A 19,146-nucleotide genomic window follows, 5' to 3' on the forward strand; every position below is an offset into this window, starting at 1 on the left:
AGTAGAGCGGTGGCTGAGAGGGGCTGGCTGGAGAAGAAGGAAGAGTCAGTGTTTCACGGGGTCAGAGCTTCAGTTGGAGAAGATGGAAAGGTTCTGGAGACGGATGGTGCTGACGGCCGCACAAGAACATGAATGTGCTCAATGCCACTGAACTGCGTACTTAAAATGGTTATGATGGCAAATTTTATATGTATTTTATATTTATGTATCTTTTATCATAATAATTTTTTTTTTAAGTTAGGTTAATAGGGGCGCCTGGGTGGCTCAGTCAATTAAGCGCCTAACTCTGGCTCAGGTCATGATCTCGGGGTCCTGGGATCGAGCCCCGCGTGGGGCTCCCGCTCAGCAGGGAGTCTGCTTGTCCCTCTGCTTCTGCCCCTCCCCCCACTCGTGCTCTCTCTCTCTCTCTCTCTCTCTCTCTCTCAAATAAATAAAAATGAAATCTTTACAAAAACAAGTTAGGTCAATTTTGGCAAGGGCTGATGGACCCACTCAGTAAATTCCACAGGGCATAATAACTTCACAGGCTTAATACTGATCAGTGACAGCAGGGTGTTATTGAACCAGTCTGACCTCTCTAGAGCTCGGGAGGCCGCATGATGAACCTTTATCAACATGCAAAAACTAGCACTGCTTGCCAACAAACATATATATAATTACAGATTTCCCTACAAAAATGTAAATGCAATAAATTTTCCTTTAGAGATATCAGGTGTCAGAAATGCTATAAGGTTAGTTATTAGGGTGTTGATCAACATTACTGATGGCACTGCTAAGTAAATATTAGGGAAACAAATGGACAGGATAAAAGAATTCTCTTTAAAGTATTTCTACTGAAAGAACGAAGAAATGTCTATTTAACGCTGCTCTACTACTGGACTTCTCCCTTCTGAGTCCCTACATATACAGCTGACCCTTGTACAACACGGGTTTGAACTGTGTGGGTCCACTTACACGTGGACTTTGGTCATTAAACACAGGACTGTACTATAAATGCACCTTCTCTTCCTTATGATTTTTTTTTAAAGATTTTATTTATTTATTTGACAGAGAGAGACACAGCGGGAGAGGGAACACAAGCAGGGGGAGCGGGAGAGGGAGAAGCAGGCTCCCCGCCGAGCAGGGAGCCCGGATGCGGGGCTCGATGCCGGGACCCTGGGACCATGACCTGAGTTGAAGGCAGACGCTTAATGACTGAGCCACCCAGGCGCCCCTCTTGCTTATGGTTTTAACATGTTCTCTTCTCTAGCTTCCTTTATTAAATGTAAGAATACAGTACATAATATATAATATTATTATACTTAATGATTATATATTATTATATTAATATATTATACTGTATGATATATACTTTAATTATAAAATATATGCTTATAATCATATGTAATATATAATAATACAGTATATATAACATACAAAATACGTGTTAACTGACTGTTTATGTTATGGGTAAAGCTCCCAGTCAACAGTAGTCTATTAATTAAGTTTTGGAGGAGTCAAACTTATATGCAGATTTTTGCCTGCAAGTGACCTCTGCATTGTTCAAGGGCCAACTGTAATTCTGTTGCACATTATATATAACTAAATATAAATGGCACATAAGATAAATTTACAGCTAACTTATTTTAAAAACACGCATTTTAGTAATTATGGGAGTCTCTACATTTCTTCTATTTAAAAAAATGGAACAGAGTTCAAGTTAGAAGATTTTATGCACATTTCTGGGTATAAACACCAACACTAATAAGCAATACCGTAAAATAAAAAACTGGCAACAGAAGTAACATTCCTCATTACAACTTCACGAGTAACGTGTGCTGAGGGCCACTGGTTTGCAAATACAAGAAGCTTACCACATATCTATAAATACGTTCATGCCAAAATAGTTAACAACATGACAGCTGCGCACATAACAAAGACTTTGAGAAAGTTGTCACTGAATCGGGAAGCCTAGTCCTACTTCATTTATTTTTAAACATTTTATTTATTTATTTATTTGGAGAGTGAGTGAGTGAGCGGCAGGGAGAGGCAGAGGCAGAGGCAGAGAGAGAATCTCAAATAGACTCAGTGTGCTGAGTGCAGAACCCAATGCGGGGCTCGATCCCACGACCTTTGGATCACAACCTGAGCCCAAATCCGGGCTGACTGAGCCACAGGGGTGCCCCAGACTATCCCTACTTTAGACAGACAGAGATAATAGCTAATACTTACTTACAGCTTACTATGTGCTGCACGCTGTTCTAAGTGCTACGTATCTGTATCGATCTGTATCTATATCATCTGTAACTATACCTACATCTTTATCTATATTAACTCCTTTATCCCTTACAACAATGCTCTCAGGCGATACCATTAGCATTCCCATTTCAAAGACAGGAAAACTGAGGCAAAGGGGAGTCTGGACTTCCCCAAAGTTGCATGGCTGGTGACTGGTGGAGCTGGGATGCAAGCCCAGGCTCTAGAGCCCCCACTCTTCACCCCCCCCCGCCACTGCAGGGCCTCTCCACATAAATACGGAAAGTCAGGGAAGATGGCCAGCTTTAGACCCCTCACATGTTCTATACAGTTTAATTTTGATAACCAGGTTACCGACTCTTTTAAGAGTCAATAAGATTAAGTTTCTATAGAGATCAAAGACAGTAACAGATGGAAGGGGGGGGGTGCACCTGCCATCTCTCTGCTTCCAAATGATCTAGTGCAGAACAAAGTCTCCCTGGGCAGAAGTTACATGAGAAGGTGGGTAAAGCAAGAAACAAGGAGGTGTTGCTTTCGGCAGGAAGCGGAAAGAAGCGCACGTCCATGGGAACAGAAGCACAGCGTGGCTGGTATCTGGCGGGTGAGAACTCCGGGGCTGGGGAGCACAGACAGGTGATAACAGGGGAGCAGGGAGGCCCCTCAGAGTCCCCCTTCCGGAGGTCCCAGAGTCCATGGCTGCCTGTCCTCAGCTACCCTGTTGTTCTAGACTTCCGTTTAGCCAGCACATCAGGTAAAGAAGGTAATGCCTGTCGGGCCGTACACCTCAGGTCTCCCCTGCACAGAGATCCTTGTTCTAAAACTGGACAGATCAGAGGGATCCACTGCATTTTTCATATCAAAAGGGCTAAGAGGCAAAGCATGGGCTCAGATCACTGGGGTTTTGAGTGCTATTGTACTGCTGCTTGTAATAAAGGTATTAGCTTCATAAACCTCGTGCACCTTTGTGAGACGAAGCACCCAGTAATGATCACTGTGGACCTGTCACTACCATTTATCATTGCTGGCCTCGGGCAGGGCACTGCACACAGGCGATAAATAGTTCAAACCGCACGGCACGCGGCCCTACTTCATCAGAAGCTCTAGGGCAAAGCCAGAGAATCAGTATTGTTAGAATCCCACCAAGGGATTCTTATCTTGGCCCATGTATCCCCACTTTATGTACAAGGTACCAAGCGGTAAGGCGATCGCCAAAGATAACGTCACTACATGTAGGGTTTGAACTCAACCAGACTTCAGAACCTGGCCTCTTAACTGCTCTGTGGTCCAAGCTCCAACAATTAAGCTTGTGACTAAAAAAAGGCACAAAGTAAGCAAGATGGCTTTCAATACCCACGAGGATCTATCAGCACCAACCTGTATATTGTCTCACAATTTCCCAAACTGGTATTCTCTGTAAGCATACACAGAGGTCTCCTATTTTAAATTAAAAAAGAAAATAACAATGCATTGGATTTCTCCCACATTTGTAGCAAGTCACTTCATTTCATTTTATTTTATTATTATTTTTTAAAGTAGGCTCCGCGCCCAGCATGGAGCCCAATGTGGGGCTTGAACTCACGACCCCGTGATCCAGACCTGAGCTGAGACCAAGAGTCAGACACTTAACTGACCAAGCCACCCAGGCGCCCTTACAACTCACTTCATTTTAGCAAGATTTGGGTCTCTTTTAGCAATTCCAGTGCTTCATCAAATGGGACTGTCTGCATTAGAAGGGCAACCAAATCCCTGCAATAATTAGGCAATGTGGGAAATTGAAAGTAGAGTAAATGTGCAAGCAATGAGAGAGGAAGAACAATAAGGGTAGCTATCCTTTACCGCAAGACGTTGACTTTCTGTCCACCATATTCACACGCCTGGTCTCAGTGCGGAGCTTCCCATCTGTGTTCTCCACCAGGTTGGCAAGGTCATCAATTATCTCTAGAAAGGAAGACAGAGATGCGCAGTTAATACTCCAGAAATACTCCAGCTCACATCACAGTGTCAGAGCTGTGGCCTCCCTACTAATCAATTCTCTCCTGTGCAGTGAGGGGAAAGGTAAAGAGCTCATGTATGTTCTTTGAAATCGCAATTCTGATTCATAAAAGGGGGTGGTGGTGGTGTGGGGGGAGTAGTAGTAAAGAAGAAAACTGATTTCCCGTGAGACTGGGACACAGAGAAGGACTGTCAGAAATCCAAGGGAAAGAAAGCAGGACCCAGCAAAGTTATGCTTGGCCAAGTTGTCATTCCAGCATAAAGCTGGTGGATGGACTATGGGAGACTCCAGGGACTACTGGGGTCCTTCTCGAGAAAACAGCTTGATGATGAAATCTAGCCAACCAAGAGGCAAGTAGAAATAAAGAACTCTAGGATGGAGAGGCCAGAGACCATGACCGAAGAGATGCTGGAGAGATCTGGGGCCATCGAAATACTGAGCTGGGGATCAGCAGATACATGGATTACTTTACAAAAAGGTAGATAAATGTTGTAAACAGTGATGCTATAATTATAACTGAAAGTCAGGAAGCAGTTGGGGGGTTGGGGGGTTTGGGGTTGGGGGGAGAAAGGTGGAAGGAAGTTGGAGGTGTTAATTTCTCCATCACTTCACAGAGGAGTCCTATTGAGCTGTTGAAAAGGGAAACATGGAGACCCACGGCTTTTCAAAACCACCATCTTTTTTTTTTGTCAACCTTAGATGGATCTTTTAGTAATTACTATCTCTTGTCAAGAACACTTTATGTGAAGTTCAGCTTTTCTTCTTCTTTTTTTTTTAAACACTAATCCTCTTCTTTTAAAATTGGAAGTATCGTTGACACTATGCTAATCTCCTTAAAGTGAAATTAAGCACTTAGCAACACTTAAAATAGTATATATTGCATGATCCTAATGATATAAAATTATTTCTATCCACCCTTTCATATTGGACAAACCTACAAGGATATTTCTGGATGACGTCAACCTAATGTGAATAATGATTATTTCTAGGTACTAGGATCCTGGATGATCTTCCTTGCATTTTCTGTACTGTTTGAATTTCTTCTAATGAGTACACATTATTATTTCAATTTTGGTTCCTGTTCCTCACTCCTTCCTCCCTTGCTCTTTTTTGTTGTTGTTGTTGTTGCTTTAGAGATACACTATCCAATACGAGTCACTGTTTCTGTTAAAGAAATAAAAGGAATCGAAGGAAGTTTCCAGAAGGATGCCGGAGCTGAGTTTCGAAGGCCGTGTTGGTGAACAGGTAGGAAGAGAGCAACGCGTATGCAATGAACAGCATGTGGGAGGCACAGAAGAGCTGGCTGCTCTCTCCTGGCTCCTGCAGCCCTTCCTACCACATCTGTTTACTTACGGACCTTTAAACTTCGCATCTAATGATTTGCTCGCATGTCTTTCCTTTGCGGGAAGAGTACGACAGAGACTCCCTTTCATTCATGGCTCTACCTGTGATGCCCAGGAGAGTGCCTAGTACACAGCCAGATAAAATAAATACAGATAAACACAGATAAAGGCAACAAATGGATGAAGTCTAAAAGAGAGACATAATTTCAAAGCACTCTGCTGCATCTTAGACTAAGCCAAATTTGTCAAATATTACCTATAGAACACCTGCCTAGAAAACCTTTCACTGCTATTTAACAATTCACTCGTGACTCTCTATTCCTTCATATTCAGTGACATTCTCTCTCCCCGTCTTCCTTCCATCTGTCTCCAAGCTCTGTCTAGAGTCTCCTCTTCCCCTTAAATGCTGACAATCCCACACTGCTGTGTATTTTTACTCTAGTACTACCATGGTGATTTTACATACCTTTTGGTGTCCTCAATATGTAAATTAAAAACTTGAAAATCTGCTCCACATAGCTCTCCAAAATTCTGGACTCAGGCAGCGAACTGCCTACTACTTATCTGTACCCTGAGATTTCTACAAATATCGGACTCTCGAGGTCTCTGAAACTAAACTCTTCATCTTCCCCTAAACCTGAGTCCCCTCCTACATTCCCTGTCCCCATCAATGGCACCGGCATTCACTTGCTGGCCCACGCCAGAAATCTTCAGTCACTCGGCCTCCCCCTCTTCCCCAGCTCGGACATGCCACTTGCAGTCACTCAGGTGACCCTGCCTCTGGGATCTCTCGATCCCACGATATCGCTTAAATTCTGTTACTCATATCTCACAAAATCGTGCCAGTGTTTCCAAAAACAATGTCCTAACTTATCTTCCTGTTGCTAGTTCTGCATCTTCTCAATCCATTCTCCATACTATAGCCAGGGACATGTTTTATTTCATTTTCAAGTTTTTATTTAAATTCCAGTTAACATACAGTGTAATATTAGCTTCAGGTGTAGAATTTAGTGATTCATCACTTCCTTACAACACCCAGTGCTCATCACAATAGTGCCTTCCTTAAGCCAGGAACATATTTTAATTTTTTATTTTAACTAATTGAAACTTAAAAGCTGTGTGTGGATGGTGACTACTGTCTTGAGCAACACAGATCTAAAGCAATCACTTAAAAAAAAAAAGAAAGAAAGAAAACCACACACATACACACACACCCCAAAAGGTATAGATTTAAAAAAAAACAAAAAACAGAGGGAATAAAATTAAATACTAAAAAAATGCAGGATTTACCCAAAAGAAGGGAGGAAAGTAGGCACAAAGGAACAAAAAACAGGACAAAAGGAACACAAATACCTAGAAGGCAGACCTAAACCCAATTATATCAATAGTCACATTAAATATAAATGGACTAACTCCTCAATTAAAAGACAAAGAATATCAGTCAATGGGGCGCCTGGGTGGCTCAGTCCTTAGGCGTCTGCCTTCGGCTCAGGTCATGATCCCAGAGTCCTGGGATCCAGCCCCGCATCGGGCTCCCTGCTCGGCGGGAAGCCTGCTTCTCCCTCTCCCACTCCCCCTGCTTGTGTTCCCTCTCTCGCTGTGTCTCTTTCTTGTCAAATAAATAAAATCTTTAAAAAAAAAATATCAGCCAAGATTAAGAAAAAAGGAAAGAAAGAAAGAAAGAAAGAACAACATATGCTTTCACAAGAAATTCACTTTGAATATAAAGCCTATAAAGTGTGTGCCTGAGAAAGCCGACATGGCTACGCTATATTACACCAGACAGACTTCAAGCCAAGGAATATTATCGGAGATGAAAAGAAACCTTTTCTCATGGTGAAAGAGCACATGTGACGAAAACTAAAAAAATCCCCACATTGGAATATTAAGGAAACCACCTCTGAAAAACCTATGAGACAAAAATAAAAATCACAGGAAAAACAGAAAATACTTTGAACTGAATGATAATGAGAATTCAAAATGAAAGTCTGTGGGATGCAACTAAAGCAGAGCTTGGACAGAAGTGCACTGCTCTAAACACAAACATTGGAAAAGGAGAAATACATGAAATCAGTGATCAGACTAAGATGCTCATGATCATTCCAATAAACGCAGAAAAAGGATTTGACAAAACTGAGTGTCCGTTCATGATACAAATTCTCAGCAAAACAGGACTGAAGGAGAACTTCCTCAACCTGACAAAGGACATCTGTGAAAACACCAGAGCTAACACTATCCTTAACGGTGGATCACTGAACCCTTTTTCTCTAAGATCAGGGAACAATGTGAAGACATCTGCTCTGATGACTTCCGCTGAACATTTTATTAGAAGTCCCACATTGTTTAAGGAGGCAAGAAAAGAAAGGCAAAAGATTTGAAAAGAAGATATAAATACGTATATTTGCAGTTGACATGATTGTGTACAGAGAAAACGATGGATTTATTTAAAAACTACTAGACCTAATTAGTGACTTTAACAAATCTGCAGACACAAAGTCAATTATAAAGAGCAATGTATTTCTATATACTAGTGACAAGCAACTGAAAAGTCAGAGTAAAAAACTACCATTTATAATAGCATCAAAAAGTACACCAAATGCTTATGTGAGAGTAGGTGGTGAGTTAGGTTCTAACAGGCTACCTGGAGGCCAACAATGAGGAGGTTATGGCCAGCTCTCGGGAAGGTCAGAGGCCTGTCCTGGCAGCACTCCACAAGAAGCCAGATCAAACCTACCAGGCCCTAGATGGCGGCTGCCATGAAGGAAACCCCTGACTAAATTAGGAAGAAAAGGTGCAAACCCCTGCATCCCTGCCTGGAGAGGTGAATATTCCACCCCTTAGTTAACAACCATCAACCGTCAATCATCAATAAAAGATAGAAACCCAACCCCCAGGGCTCACCTGCTCTCACATCTCAAGAGTGTATTTTTCACTTTAACAAATGTTCCTGCTTGGGTCACTCCTCTGTGCTGTGTCTGTCCTTAAATTCTTCCTTCTAACAAGACCAAGAACCTTCGGCAACACCTTTGGGACGGACTGGGTTGAGGCCCCAGGGCCCAGGGTCTCCCCAGTCTATTCAGTGACACTTAGAAATAAATCTAACCAAAGATGGGCAAGATGTCTACACGGAAAACTGTAACAGTGCTGGGAGAAATTCAAGAAGACCTAAAGAAATGGACAGCTGTCTACCACCTGCACGGATTGACTCAGTGTTTTAAAGATACGTTTTCTCTCTCTCAATTGATCTACAGATTCATTGTAGTCCCAATCAAAATCCTAGCAGGTTTTTCACTCATATGTGGAATTTAAGAAAGAAAACAAAAGAACAAAGGGAAAAAAAGAGACAAACCACAGAACAGATTCTTAACTATAAAGAACAAACTGGGCGCCTGGGTGGCTCAGTTGGTTAAGCGACTGCCTTCGGCTCAGGTCATGATCCTGGAGTCCCGGGATCGAGTCCCGCATCGGGCTCCCTGCTCGGCAGGGAGTCTGCTTCTCCCTCTGACCCTCCTCCCTCTCATTCTCTCTGTCTCAAATAAATAAATAAAATCTTTAAAAAAAAAAAAAAAAGAACAAACTGATGATTATTAGAGGGGTAGGGGGTGGGGGAGAGGTAGAGGAGGGGTGAAACGGGATGGGGATGAAGGAGGGCACTTGTGATGAGCACAGGGTGATGTATGGAACTGCTGAATCACTGTGTTATGACCTGAGGCTAATTTAACATTGTAGGTTAACTACGCTGGTATTAACATAAAAAATTAATTAATTTAAAATCCTAGCATTAAAAAAAAATAGAACTGGTAAGTCAGTTCTAAAATGTACATGGAAAAGCAAATGGTTTAGAAGAGCTAAAATAATCTTGCCAAAGAAAAAATAAAAGTTGGAGGTATTATGCTACTGAAATCCAAGATTTATTATAAATATATAGCAATCATGACCGTGTGGTATTGGCAGAAGGGCAAATGGATCAATGGAACAAGAGAGAGTCCAGAGACAGACCCCTGTGTGTGTGTGTGTGTGTGTGTGAGAATGTGTATGAGTGAGAATGTGTGTGTGAGTGAGAATGTGTGTGTGTGTGTGTACTCAATTCTCAACAAAGGTAACAATAAGTCAGTCAAATACACAAAGGAAAGTCTTTTCAACAACAAATGATATTGAAACAAGTGAATACGCATAGGAGGAAAACAATCTTGACTCTGCTCCCATCAAAAGCAAAAAATTCATTTGAGATGGTTCAAAGACCTAACCGTAAAACCTCGAAGTGTAAAGCTTCTAGAAGAAAACAATAGAACAATTTCTTCATAACCTTGGGTAGGCAGAAATTTCTTGGATAGGACATAAAAAGACTATGCACAAAAGAAAAGAAAGTGGTCAACTGGAATTTATCAAAAATTTCTGCTCATCCAAAGACACCATGACAAAAATTAAGAAACAACCCACAGACTGGTAAATATCGGCAGGACATACATCTGACAAAGTATTCATATCTAGAATATATAAAGAACACACCCATCTATTAACAAAAAAGACAATCAACCTAATCTTATTTTATTTTATTTTTTTAAAGATTTTATTTATTTATTTGAGAGAGAGTACAAGCAGGGGGAACAGCAGGGAGAAGCCGGCTCCTGCCCAGTAGAGAGCCCGACGTGGGGCTCGACTCCAGGACCCCAGGATCATGACCCAAACCAAAGGCAGACACTTAACAGACTGAGCCACCCAGGCACCCCAATCAACCTAATTTTAAAACAGGCAAAAGATTTGAACAGATGTTTTGTAAAGAAGACACATAATTGGCCCATGAAAAGGGGCTCAACATCATTAGTCAGTAGGGAAATGCAAATTTTAAACCACAATGAGATAACACTTCACACCCACTAGAATGCTAACATTAAAGACTGACAATGCTAATTGCTGGGGATGATTTGGCACAAAGGTAACTGTAGAAGTGTTCGTCAGTTCTAATCAAGTTAACCATATATCTAACTTACGACCCAGAAATTTCACTCCTATGCATTTACCAAACAGAAACAAAAACATATTTCCCAAAAAGACCTGCACAAAAATATACACAGCAGCCTTATTCCTTAGAACCCCAAAGTAGAAACAACTCAAATACCCTTCCGTAGGAGAATCGCTAAGCAAATCTGCATGCTAGGCATATCTGTATAATGGAATACTATTCCGCAATAAAAACAATGAGCTGCTTATTAATGCAACAACCTAATAAATCTCAAAAGCATTTTGTTGGCTAAAAGAAGAAAATGAAAATCAATATTTATTTCCTGATTCTATTTATATGAAGTATAAGGATAGTACTGGACAGAAATCAGAAAGTAGCTGCCTCTGGGTGGTGGTGGGCGGGGGGGGGACTGACTAGATGGGCACACAAGGGAATTTTCTGGGATGACAGAAAGATTCTAAATGATGACACAATTGCATACAGTTGTCAAAACACCCAGAACTGAATACTAAAGATCTGTGCATTTTGCTGTATGTAAACTGTGCCTCAATTTAAATATGTAAACCAGAAAAAAAATTAAGTTTGCAGTATTATGATACTCCTACGATTCTCCAGGAAGGCAGGCCGGCATGCATTCTAGAAAGACAAAGCAAATACCTTAGAATCACAAAACTGTAGAGCGGTTAGAGGTCATGTGATCGTCCCGCAGTTTCTCTCCTTTTTTTTATAGCAACCAGGGCAGCAGGATGATTAAACATTTTGCTGAATGCTCCCTGCGACTGGTAACTTGGAAACTCAGGAGGAAATCAGTTCCTTGCCTGAGCTGGAGGGTGACTCTAATTATTAAGGTTCTATACATTGAGCCGAAAACCTGCCTGCTTTTCATGGTCCACCTCAGTCATTTCCAGAACACAACACCAGTGTTCTTTCTTCCACAAGACACCTCTCATCTACCTCCCTAGTCTTCTCTTCTGGGATAAAAGCACTTAGCTGAAAACTTTGGTGGACCCTCAGAGGAAGTGATTTTGAGATCTTGTGATATCTTGATGCTTTGGGCACAGAATTCATCCTACAATACGATGTGAGGACTGGACATGCCACTTAAGCTTTTGTCTAAGTCTGCACAGAACACAGATGAGCTTATACATAGGAGCATATACAAAAGCAAATGTTTTTAGCACCCATTCTTCGTGTCCTATCTGGCTGTTCCACAGTTAACAGTTCTGTTCCATATAGTTGCTTGGTACACGCAATTGATTACAGTCTAGTTATGTTCTAATGCTGCAGTATGTAATATAAAATTCAGGCTTGATCAGCCTCTGTCACTAAAGAGAGTCAAGTGTGACACATGCCTTGTCTGACACTAAGTATTTGTCAGTTGTTATGGGTTAATTGGGTTTCTAGATAGATTCCTTTTAAACTTTATGTAAATATTTACAACTTAGAGGTAAATCAAGACTTTGTAGTGGATGAGCTCAGCAAAGATCAGTAGGCAACCCTGAGGGGGTTGATTCTTTTTCTTTAAGTTTATTTATTTATTTTAGTAATCTTTACACCCAATGGTGGGGCTCGTACTCATGACCTTGAGATCAAGAGTCTGTAGACTCCTCGGATGGAGCCAGCCAGGCGTCCCAAGGGGGTTGATGTTTTTAATCTCAGACCGAACACAAAGCTTTTCATTTGGTTGGTAAACCTCTTCTGATTACTAGTTTGTTTGTTTCTTTACAAAACCAACTCTATTTTTTTAAGCGGTAAAAATTACTTAATAGCAGTTTATAAATGAGAGGGGAGAAAAGTCAAAAGTTATCCAAATGCCCCAGTAATCACCTCTATGTGCTCTCTCCTAAGATTTGACATAAACATATTATTTTTATATAATTGCAACACATAATCCTTTTGCCCCATGAACATGATACCTTTTGTGCTCTTTCATGTTGCTACAGTCTCCATTCACAGTTATAATTTCTAATGGTTACAAAATATTCATTCCATTAAATAAACACTCATTAAAAATAGCCCATTGTGGGGTACAGAACATGCTTCTATATTTACACATAATGAGTCAACGGATTCTTTCCTCCGTGATCATTTTCCTTCTTTTGTCTCATTTCCTTAAGTTAACAACCTGTGGTTAGGATCGCTGCGTGGACTTTGAAACATACTGTCAGATCCATTTTTAAAAGGTTTATCCTGCCACTGGGGGGTTGGTCTGCAGGCGTCAGCTGGTAGGAACTTCCCAGATTTCCAAGGGCAGGGAGCCTGGGGGAATCCCCACCCTGCAGCCCGCAAGCTAAGGTGGGAATTCCCCCAACCACAGTCTCGAACCAGCAAATTAAACACAACTTGCAGAGAACAGGTGGAGAAACCACCAGGTGACTCTTTCGGATTCTGGACAGTCCAGCCTCCCGAGAGAAACTGATCTTTTGCTTCCTGGTAAGGATTTGCATTGGGTTCTGAGAAAATTATTATTTCCATCCTGTGTTAATGTGAGACACCGAGTGGAGTGGCCGTTACAATGCAGAAAGGAACAACGGACAATGTAAAGTATGACATACAACGGATGGGGTCAAAAGCAGGAATACATGATATTGAAATATCGGACTCCAATTATACTTCGTAAATGTTCTCTACTCCCAGCTGCAAGTGTCGGTACATTCTATCTAAAGGCAGAACGCGCGCTACGTATTTTCAGATAAGTTTGGGGCCTTTTTATACTCACGGTGGGCGCTGGTGGTTGTGAAGTCATTATGCTATCAGGCCTTTTGCTTCTATTGCTCATCACACTTAAAGACAAATGTTAAAACAAAGAGTGAATAAAGAGCTTTTCTTGAGGGTATTCGTTTTACTCCCTCTATTCCCTATAATGGAGATTTAGAATGGGGGCGGGGGTAACCTCTAACAATATCACTAGGAAAAGAAGTCAAATATGGAACAGAAACTGGGAACAGAAGGGAAGACCAATCTTGTGACTCAGCAAAGAAGCTCTAACTCTCATGGCACTCCAAAAAGGGGCAGTTGGTGGGGAACTCCAGCGTACCCAACCAGAGCCTCTGGGACCTGCTCAGACTTTGGAGGCCTAGGAGAAACCCCCTTGGCTACTACACCTGCTCACATCTTCAGCAGGGACAGGTAAATGAGTCCAAGCAGAAAGCACAGGCCCCTTTCCTTCTTCCCTCATCTGGGCCTAAAACTGTCCCAAAAGCCTATGCTGACATAGAGGAACCTTCTCCACTTCTTCTTCTTCTTTTTTAAGATTTTATTTATTTATTTGAGAGAGAGAGAGAGAGAGCACAAGCAGTGAGCAAGGTCAGAGGGAGAGGGAGAAGCAGACTCCCCGATGAGCTGCGAGCCCGGCACAGGGCTCGATCCCAGGACCCTGGGATCATGACCTGAGCCGAAGGCAGACACTCAACCAACTGAGCCACCCAGGCATCCTGAACCTTCCCCACTTCTAACAGATGGACACTGATCTCCCTTGTATGAAGAGGAGCAAACAGGCAGCAGGTGTAAAGAAAGAGCTCAAAATGAGGGAGCATCCTCTCCCTCCCTCACCTCTTCTGCCCAAGAGAAGACAATTCCTTCCAGAAAAGGAGAAATCTTGAGGAGCCAGTTTCTTTTTTAAAAAAACAAGATTCCACAGGACAGTAACTGAGTGCAAGCCACAGTGAGTAACAACTTTGTTACTAGACACACTGCATCCAGACAGAAGTACAATTGTCAAATTAAAAACCACAAGGAAGGCAATTAAACAGATGGCAATCTAAATACAAGATTTAGACAACAAGCTTGAATGATTTCCCAGAAGTCAGAGAAAAAGGCTAGAGAGGACAAAACACGGGAGGGGAAAACACAAAAAGACAGGGATAAAAAAAAAATCCAGGAAAACAGAAGGAGGAACAATGGCCGAATAAATAATGAATTTTCGTTGAGCTGACAAAACACTTGAGTCTTCATGTCAAGGAAAAAAACAAAAAAACAAAAATAAAACAAACCAAAAAAAACCCTCACTGAGCTCTGAAAGGTCTAGAAAGATCTCGTGAAATTTCTGAATTTCGGAAAAAAACATTCTGACGCACTCAAATGGTAGTGTGAAACACTAAATATTTAGTAAAAAGGTGTGAGGGACACAGGCTGTGACCTAAGGATTCAAAATCTAGCTGAGCTGTGGTGGAGGCTCATGGATGGGAGGGAGTCGGGAAGCGCTCGCCCAGCTGGTTTCTCCAGGAAACAGGATGTTAAATGGATCAGAACTGAAGAGTGTTTGACAGTCAGGTTCTTGCAGGATAGTGCACAGGTAAGCACTCACATCTGTTTGGGGCCCCGGAGCCACCGCCAGGCCTTGGGCCAGAGTGACATCCAGCCACCACTCAGTGATTTTTCCATTCGCTCTTCCCAGAGCATTGGAGAATTGCCCCAAATCCTTAAACTGCCTGCCCATCTTTAACCCCACTGCACTGCAAAAGCACCTGGACTGCCCTACAACTCCTCTTTTAAGATCCAGTAAGATCGTCTTCCTATATTTCTCCATGATAAATTTAGCAATATCACCTGGACACTTCCATTAGCTGTTATAGCTCTGAACTGTCAAAACACAAACTCAGCGGTAGGAAGACAGACCTAGCGGAGTAAATAACATATGCAAATCACATTCGGTGTAAGAGGGCTAAGTGGCTGAGTGCATTTGCCCCATGCTGCACTAATACTCAGTGCCTGAGGGTATAATCTGCTGGACTAGCCTGCATTTGTAGAAAGCATGCAGAAGTATTCAGAGCTGGAGAAAAATAGAAGTGAACGGTGTGCAAAAATGGATGGTTCTACGTACCCATGTGAGTGCATGCATGTACGTGTGTATGTATGTGCACACAGATACTTTATATGTTTGTATGTACATGTGTATATATCTATATGCTTATATATACATATATCTGCATATATGTATCTTAGGAGATATATTTTACATATAATTTTTCTAAGAGAGAACGATACATGTATCTTAGAAAAACTTTTTTTTAAATTAACTTATTTATTTGAGAGAAGGAGCGTATGCCCACACACGAGCAGGGGGAGCAGTACAGAGCAGAAGGTGAGAATCCCAAGCAGACTCCCCACTGAGCATGGAGCCCGATGCGGGGCTCAATCTCAAGACCCCGAGATCATGACCCGAGCTGAAACTAAGAGTCGGAAGCCCAACTGACTGAGCAACCCAGGTGCCCCTTAGAAAAACATTTTAGAGACAATTATCTTTATAACATCCCCCAAAGTATGTGTGTATATGTACTTTTTCTTCCTGAAAAAAAAAAATTACTTGAAGAAGTATTTTCAGATGATGAAGAATTGAATGGAAAAAAGAGAAATCCAGATTAAGTCATGGTAAAATAATATAAAATATTAAATAAGTCATGGTGAGCAATGAATCCTTGAAACACAAATGTAAATATTATCGTGAAACTTCCATGCTAAAATCTTAACCTTTTTCACATACAAGAAAGTACATGTACAGAAAATGTATGTACAGTTCAGTGAATTATTACAAAGTAAATATCCATTTAATGATCACCTAGGTCAAGAAAAAGGTGGGTGCAAACACCTCAACACCCTTCTTCTCCTTCCCGCCCCCCATGCCTCCAACTATCTAATCACTACCTCCCTCTTCCCCCAAAGTAACTGCCATTATGACTTTTACATAATCACTTCCAGGCTTTTATGTATAGTTTTATCACCCATAAAAAGTCAAAGATTCACACCATTTTGTAACCATGATTGATTTAGGGAAAGAGCATCAATAGATGTTAAAATCACCAGGTGCAGAGGCAGGAGTTTCTTTGACATGTCACATTTCTTTGACAAAATTTTTCTAGATATGCTGCTTGAGACAAAGGAAACAAAAGCAAAAATAAACTACTGGGACTACACCAAAACAAAAAGCCTTTGCACAGTGAATAAATATTTGCAATGACATATATGATAGGGACTAATACTAAAAATGTGTAAAGAACTTAGGCAACTCAACACCAAAAAAATAATAATAATTTGATTAAAAATGGGTAGAGGACCTGAGAAGACATTTTTCCAAAGAAGACATACAGATGACAAGCAGACACATACGAAAAGATGCTCAACATCACTCATCATTGGGGAAATGCAAGTTAAAACCATAATGAGGCACACCTGGCAGAATGGTTAGGCTCAAAAAGAAAGAACAAGTGCTGGTGAGGATGCAGAGAAAAGGGAATCTCGTACACTGGTGGTGGGAATGTAAATTAGTACAGCCACTATGGAAAAGAGTATGGAGAGTCCTCAAAAATTTTAAAATAGAAATACTATAATTCAGTAATTCTACCAATGGGTATCTACCCAAAGAAAATAAAAACACTAATTTGAAAAAATATATGCACCCCTATGTTTATTGTAGCATTATCTACAATAGTCAAGACATGGAAGCAACCTAAGTGTCCACTGACAGATGAATGGATAAAGAAGATGTGGTGTATGTATACAATGGAGTATCACTCAGCCATAAAAAGAATAAGATCTTGCCACGTGGTGACAACTTGGATGGACCTAGAGGGTACAATGCTAAGTGAAATAAGTCAAAAACAGAAAGGCAAATATCATATGACTTCACTTATATGTGGATTCTAAAATATAAAGCAAACAAACAAATAACAAAAAAGGAGAAACAGATCCATAAATACACGAAACAAACTGGGCATTCCCAGGGGATGGGTACCTGGAGATGGGCAAAATGGGTGGAAGTGGGAGGTCCAGGCTTCCAGTTATGGAAGGAGTAAGTCTCAGGGATGAAAGGTACAGCACAGGGAATACTCAGTGGTACTGTAATAGTGTTGCCTGGAAAGACAGTAGCCACACCTCTGGTAAGCATACTATTCCACAGTAACATATGGAGTTATCAAATCACTATGTTGTACCCCTGAAACTAAAGTAACATTGTGCGTCAACTATACTTCAATTAAAAAAAACCAACCACCCAACCACTGGGTAAAGGGCTGCTGGGAACCAGTGTATCCACAGTCTCAAAGTATCACCCCATGAATTCCTACCTAGTTACAGAGGGGAAAAGGTACCTTCACAATGAAGAAATACAGCAGGTATCACCTTAACCAAGTGAGCAAACTTAGGGTCGGCAATAACGAGACAAACTGTCACTTTAGGTTTCCTGATGTCATACGGTGAGAAGTACACAACTTTACTTACGTGGTCTTTTTACCAAAAATGTTTACTCTGAATCTTATTATAAGGAAACACTTGGGAAAATCCAGATTGTGGGAAACCCAAGACAACTGGCCATGAACTTTTTAAAAACATCAATGGCCAAGGGGCGCCTGGGTGGCTCAGTCAGTTAAGCGTCCAACTCTTGATTTTGGCTCATCATGATCTCAGGGTTGTGAGATCAAGCCTTGTATTGGGCTCTGTGGTGGGCATGGAGTCTGCTTGGGATTCTCCCTCTCCCTCTCTCTCTGCCCCTCCCCTCTGCTCACTCTCACTCTCTTTCTCTCTTAAGAAAAAAAAAGCAAGGTAGATGTTCTAAATTCAAGGACATTAAAGACACATGACAACTAAATGCAATGCTTAAATTTTGAATGAACGCTGGAGAAAAACACCTCAAAAAAAGAAAGTGGTTAAAGGACATTGCTGGGGCAACTGAAGAAATTTAAATATGGGCTCCATATTAAGCAATATCCCATGTCAAGGTTAGGTTTCTTGGCTGCTAATGATACCGTGGTTATGTAGGAGAACATGCTAGTTCTTGGGAAATGCATGCTGAAGTATTTAGGAGACACATTCACCTGACTTTTATATGGTTTGCTGGAAAACAAAGTGTACAAAAAAGGAAGAAAACAGGTGTAAAATGGTAAAAACTGGTCAATGTAGATGAATAGTGATCAGATATGCAGGAAGGGCATACTCTCAGCTTTTCTGTAGGCTTGAGAAAATTTTTAAATAAAAAGCCAAAAGAATAAAAAAATCAGACTCAGATCAGGTTAAAGAAAATGAGAAGGAACCCTACAATATATAGTGGGAAGTGTATAGCAGAGTGGGGTAACTAAAGCCCCAGATTTGGGGCTGGAGGAATAAAAAAGGGAGCCCTAGAGACCAGAAAGTGCCAAGAAGACCAAGCATTGGAAGGAGATTAGGAAAGAAACCCCCTTAAGGTTGTTTCTGAATTCAGGGACCCCTCTGAGCTATGCATCCATGGATATGAACTACAGAACAGAAAAACACCCAGCTCCCAGACTGGCCACTTGTGGGTGCACAAATGGGATGGATCCAAATAGCACTGTGAAAACGGAAAACTTAGTCAACACTGGAACCACAACCCATAGAAAGCTAGTTGGAACTTGTGGCCTCAACCCAATCAGGTCATATGTGTGCTAAACCAAAAAGTATCAACATCCCTGTAGGATTTAAACAAGAATCAGTATCATATAACATAAGAATCAAAATGTCCGGGATACAATCCAAAATTACTCAGCATATGAAGAACCAGAAGATCTCGAGTTGCGTGAGAAAAGATGATACCAATGCTGTCCATGGATGCCAATGCTGAGGTGACATAGTTGTTGGAGTTATCTGGCAAGGACTTTAAAGCA

General features: G+C 41.3%; 1 protein-coding gene across 7 annotated transcripts in view; it reads right to left on the reverse strand.

Annotated features, from left to right (window-relative positions):
• Positions 1–19,146, reverse strand: part of STX8 (syntaxin 8) — a 246,407-nt gene that overhangs the window by 89,915 nt on the left and 137,346 nt on the right. For all 7 annotated transcript variants that reach the window (XR_008507235.2, XM_064582128.1, XM_045889863.3 and 4 more), the window contains one exon: positions 4,072–4,173. Coding sequence is in view for 5 of the 7 variants with exons in the window: in XM_064582128.1 (XP_064438198.1) it covers positions 4,072–4,173 (102 nt within the window). In the remaining 2 variants the exon portion in view is untranslated. Of the gene's footprint in view, positions 1–4,071; positions 4,174–19,146 lie in introns of those variants that run through there.

The sequence above is a fragment of the Mirounga angustirostris genome, unplaced genomic scaffold (assembly GCF_029215605.1).
Source record: "Mirounga angustirostris isolate CCGP_5_RB_7025 unplaced genomic scaffold, mMirAng1.0.hap1 SCAF_17, whole genome shotgun sequence".
NCBI classification, from domain to species: domain Eukaryota; kingdom Metazoa; phylum Chordata; class Mammalia; order Carnivora; family Phocidae; genus Mirounga; species Mirounga angustirostris.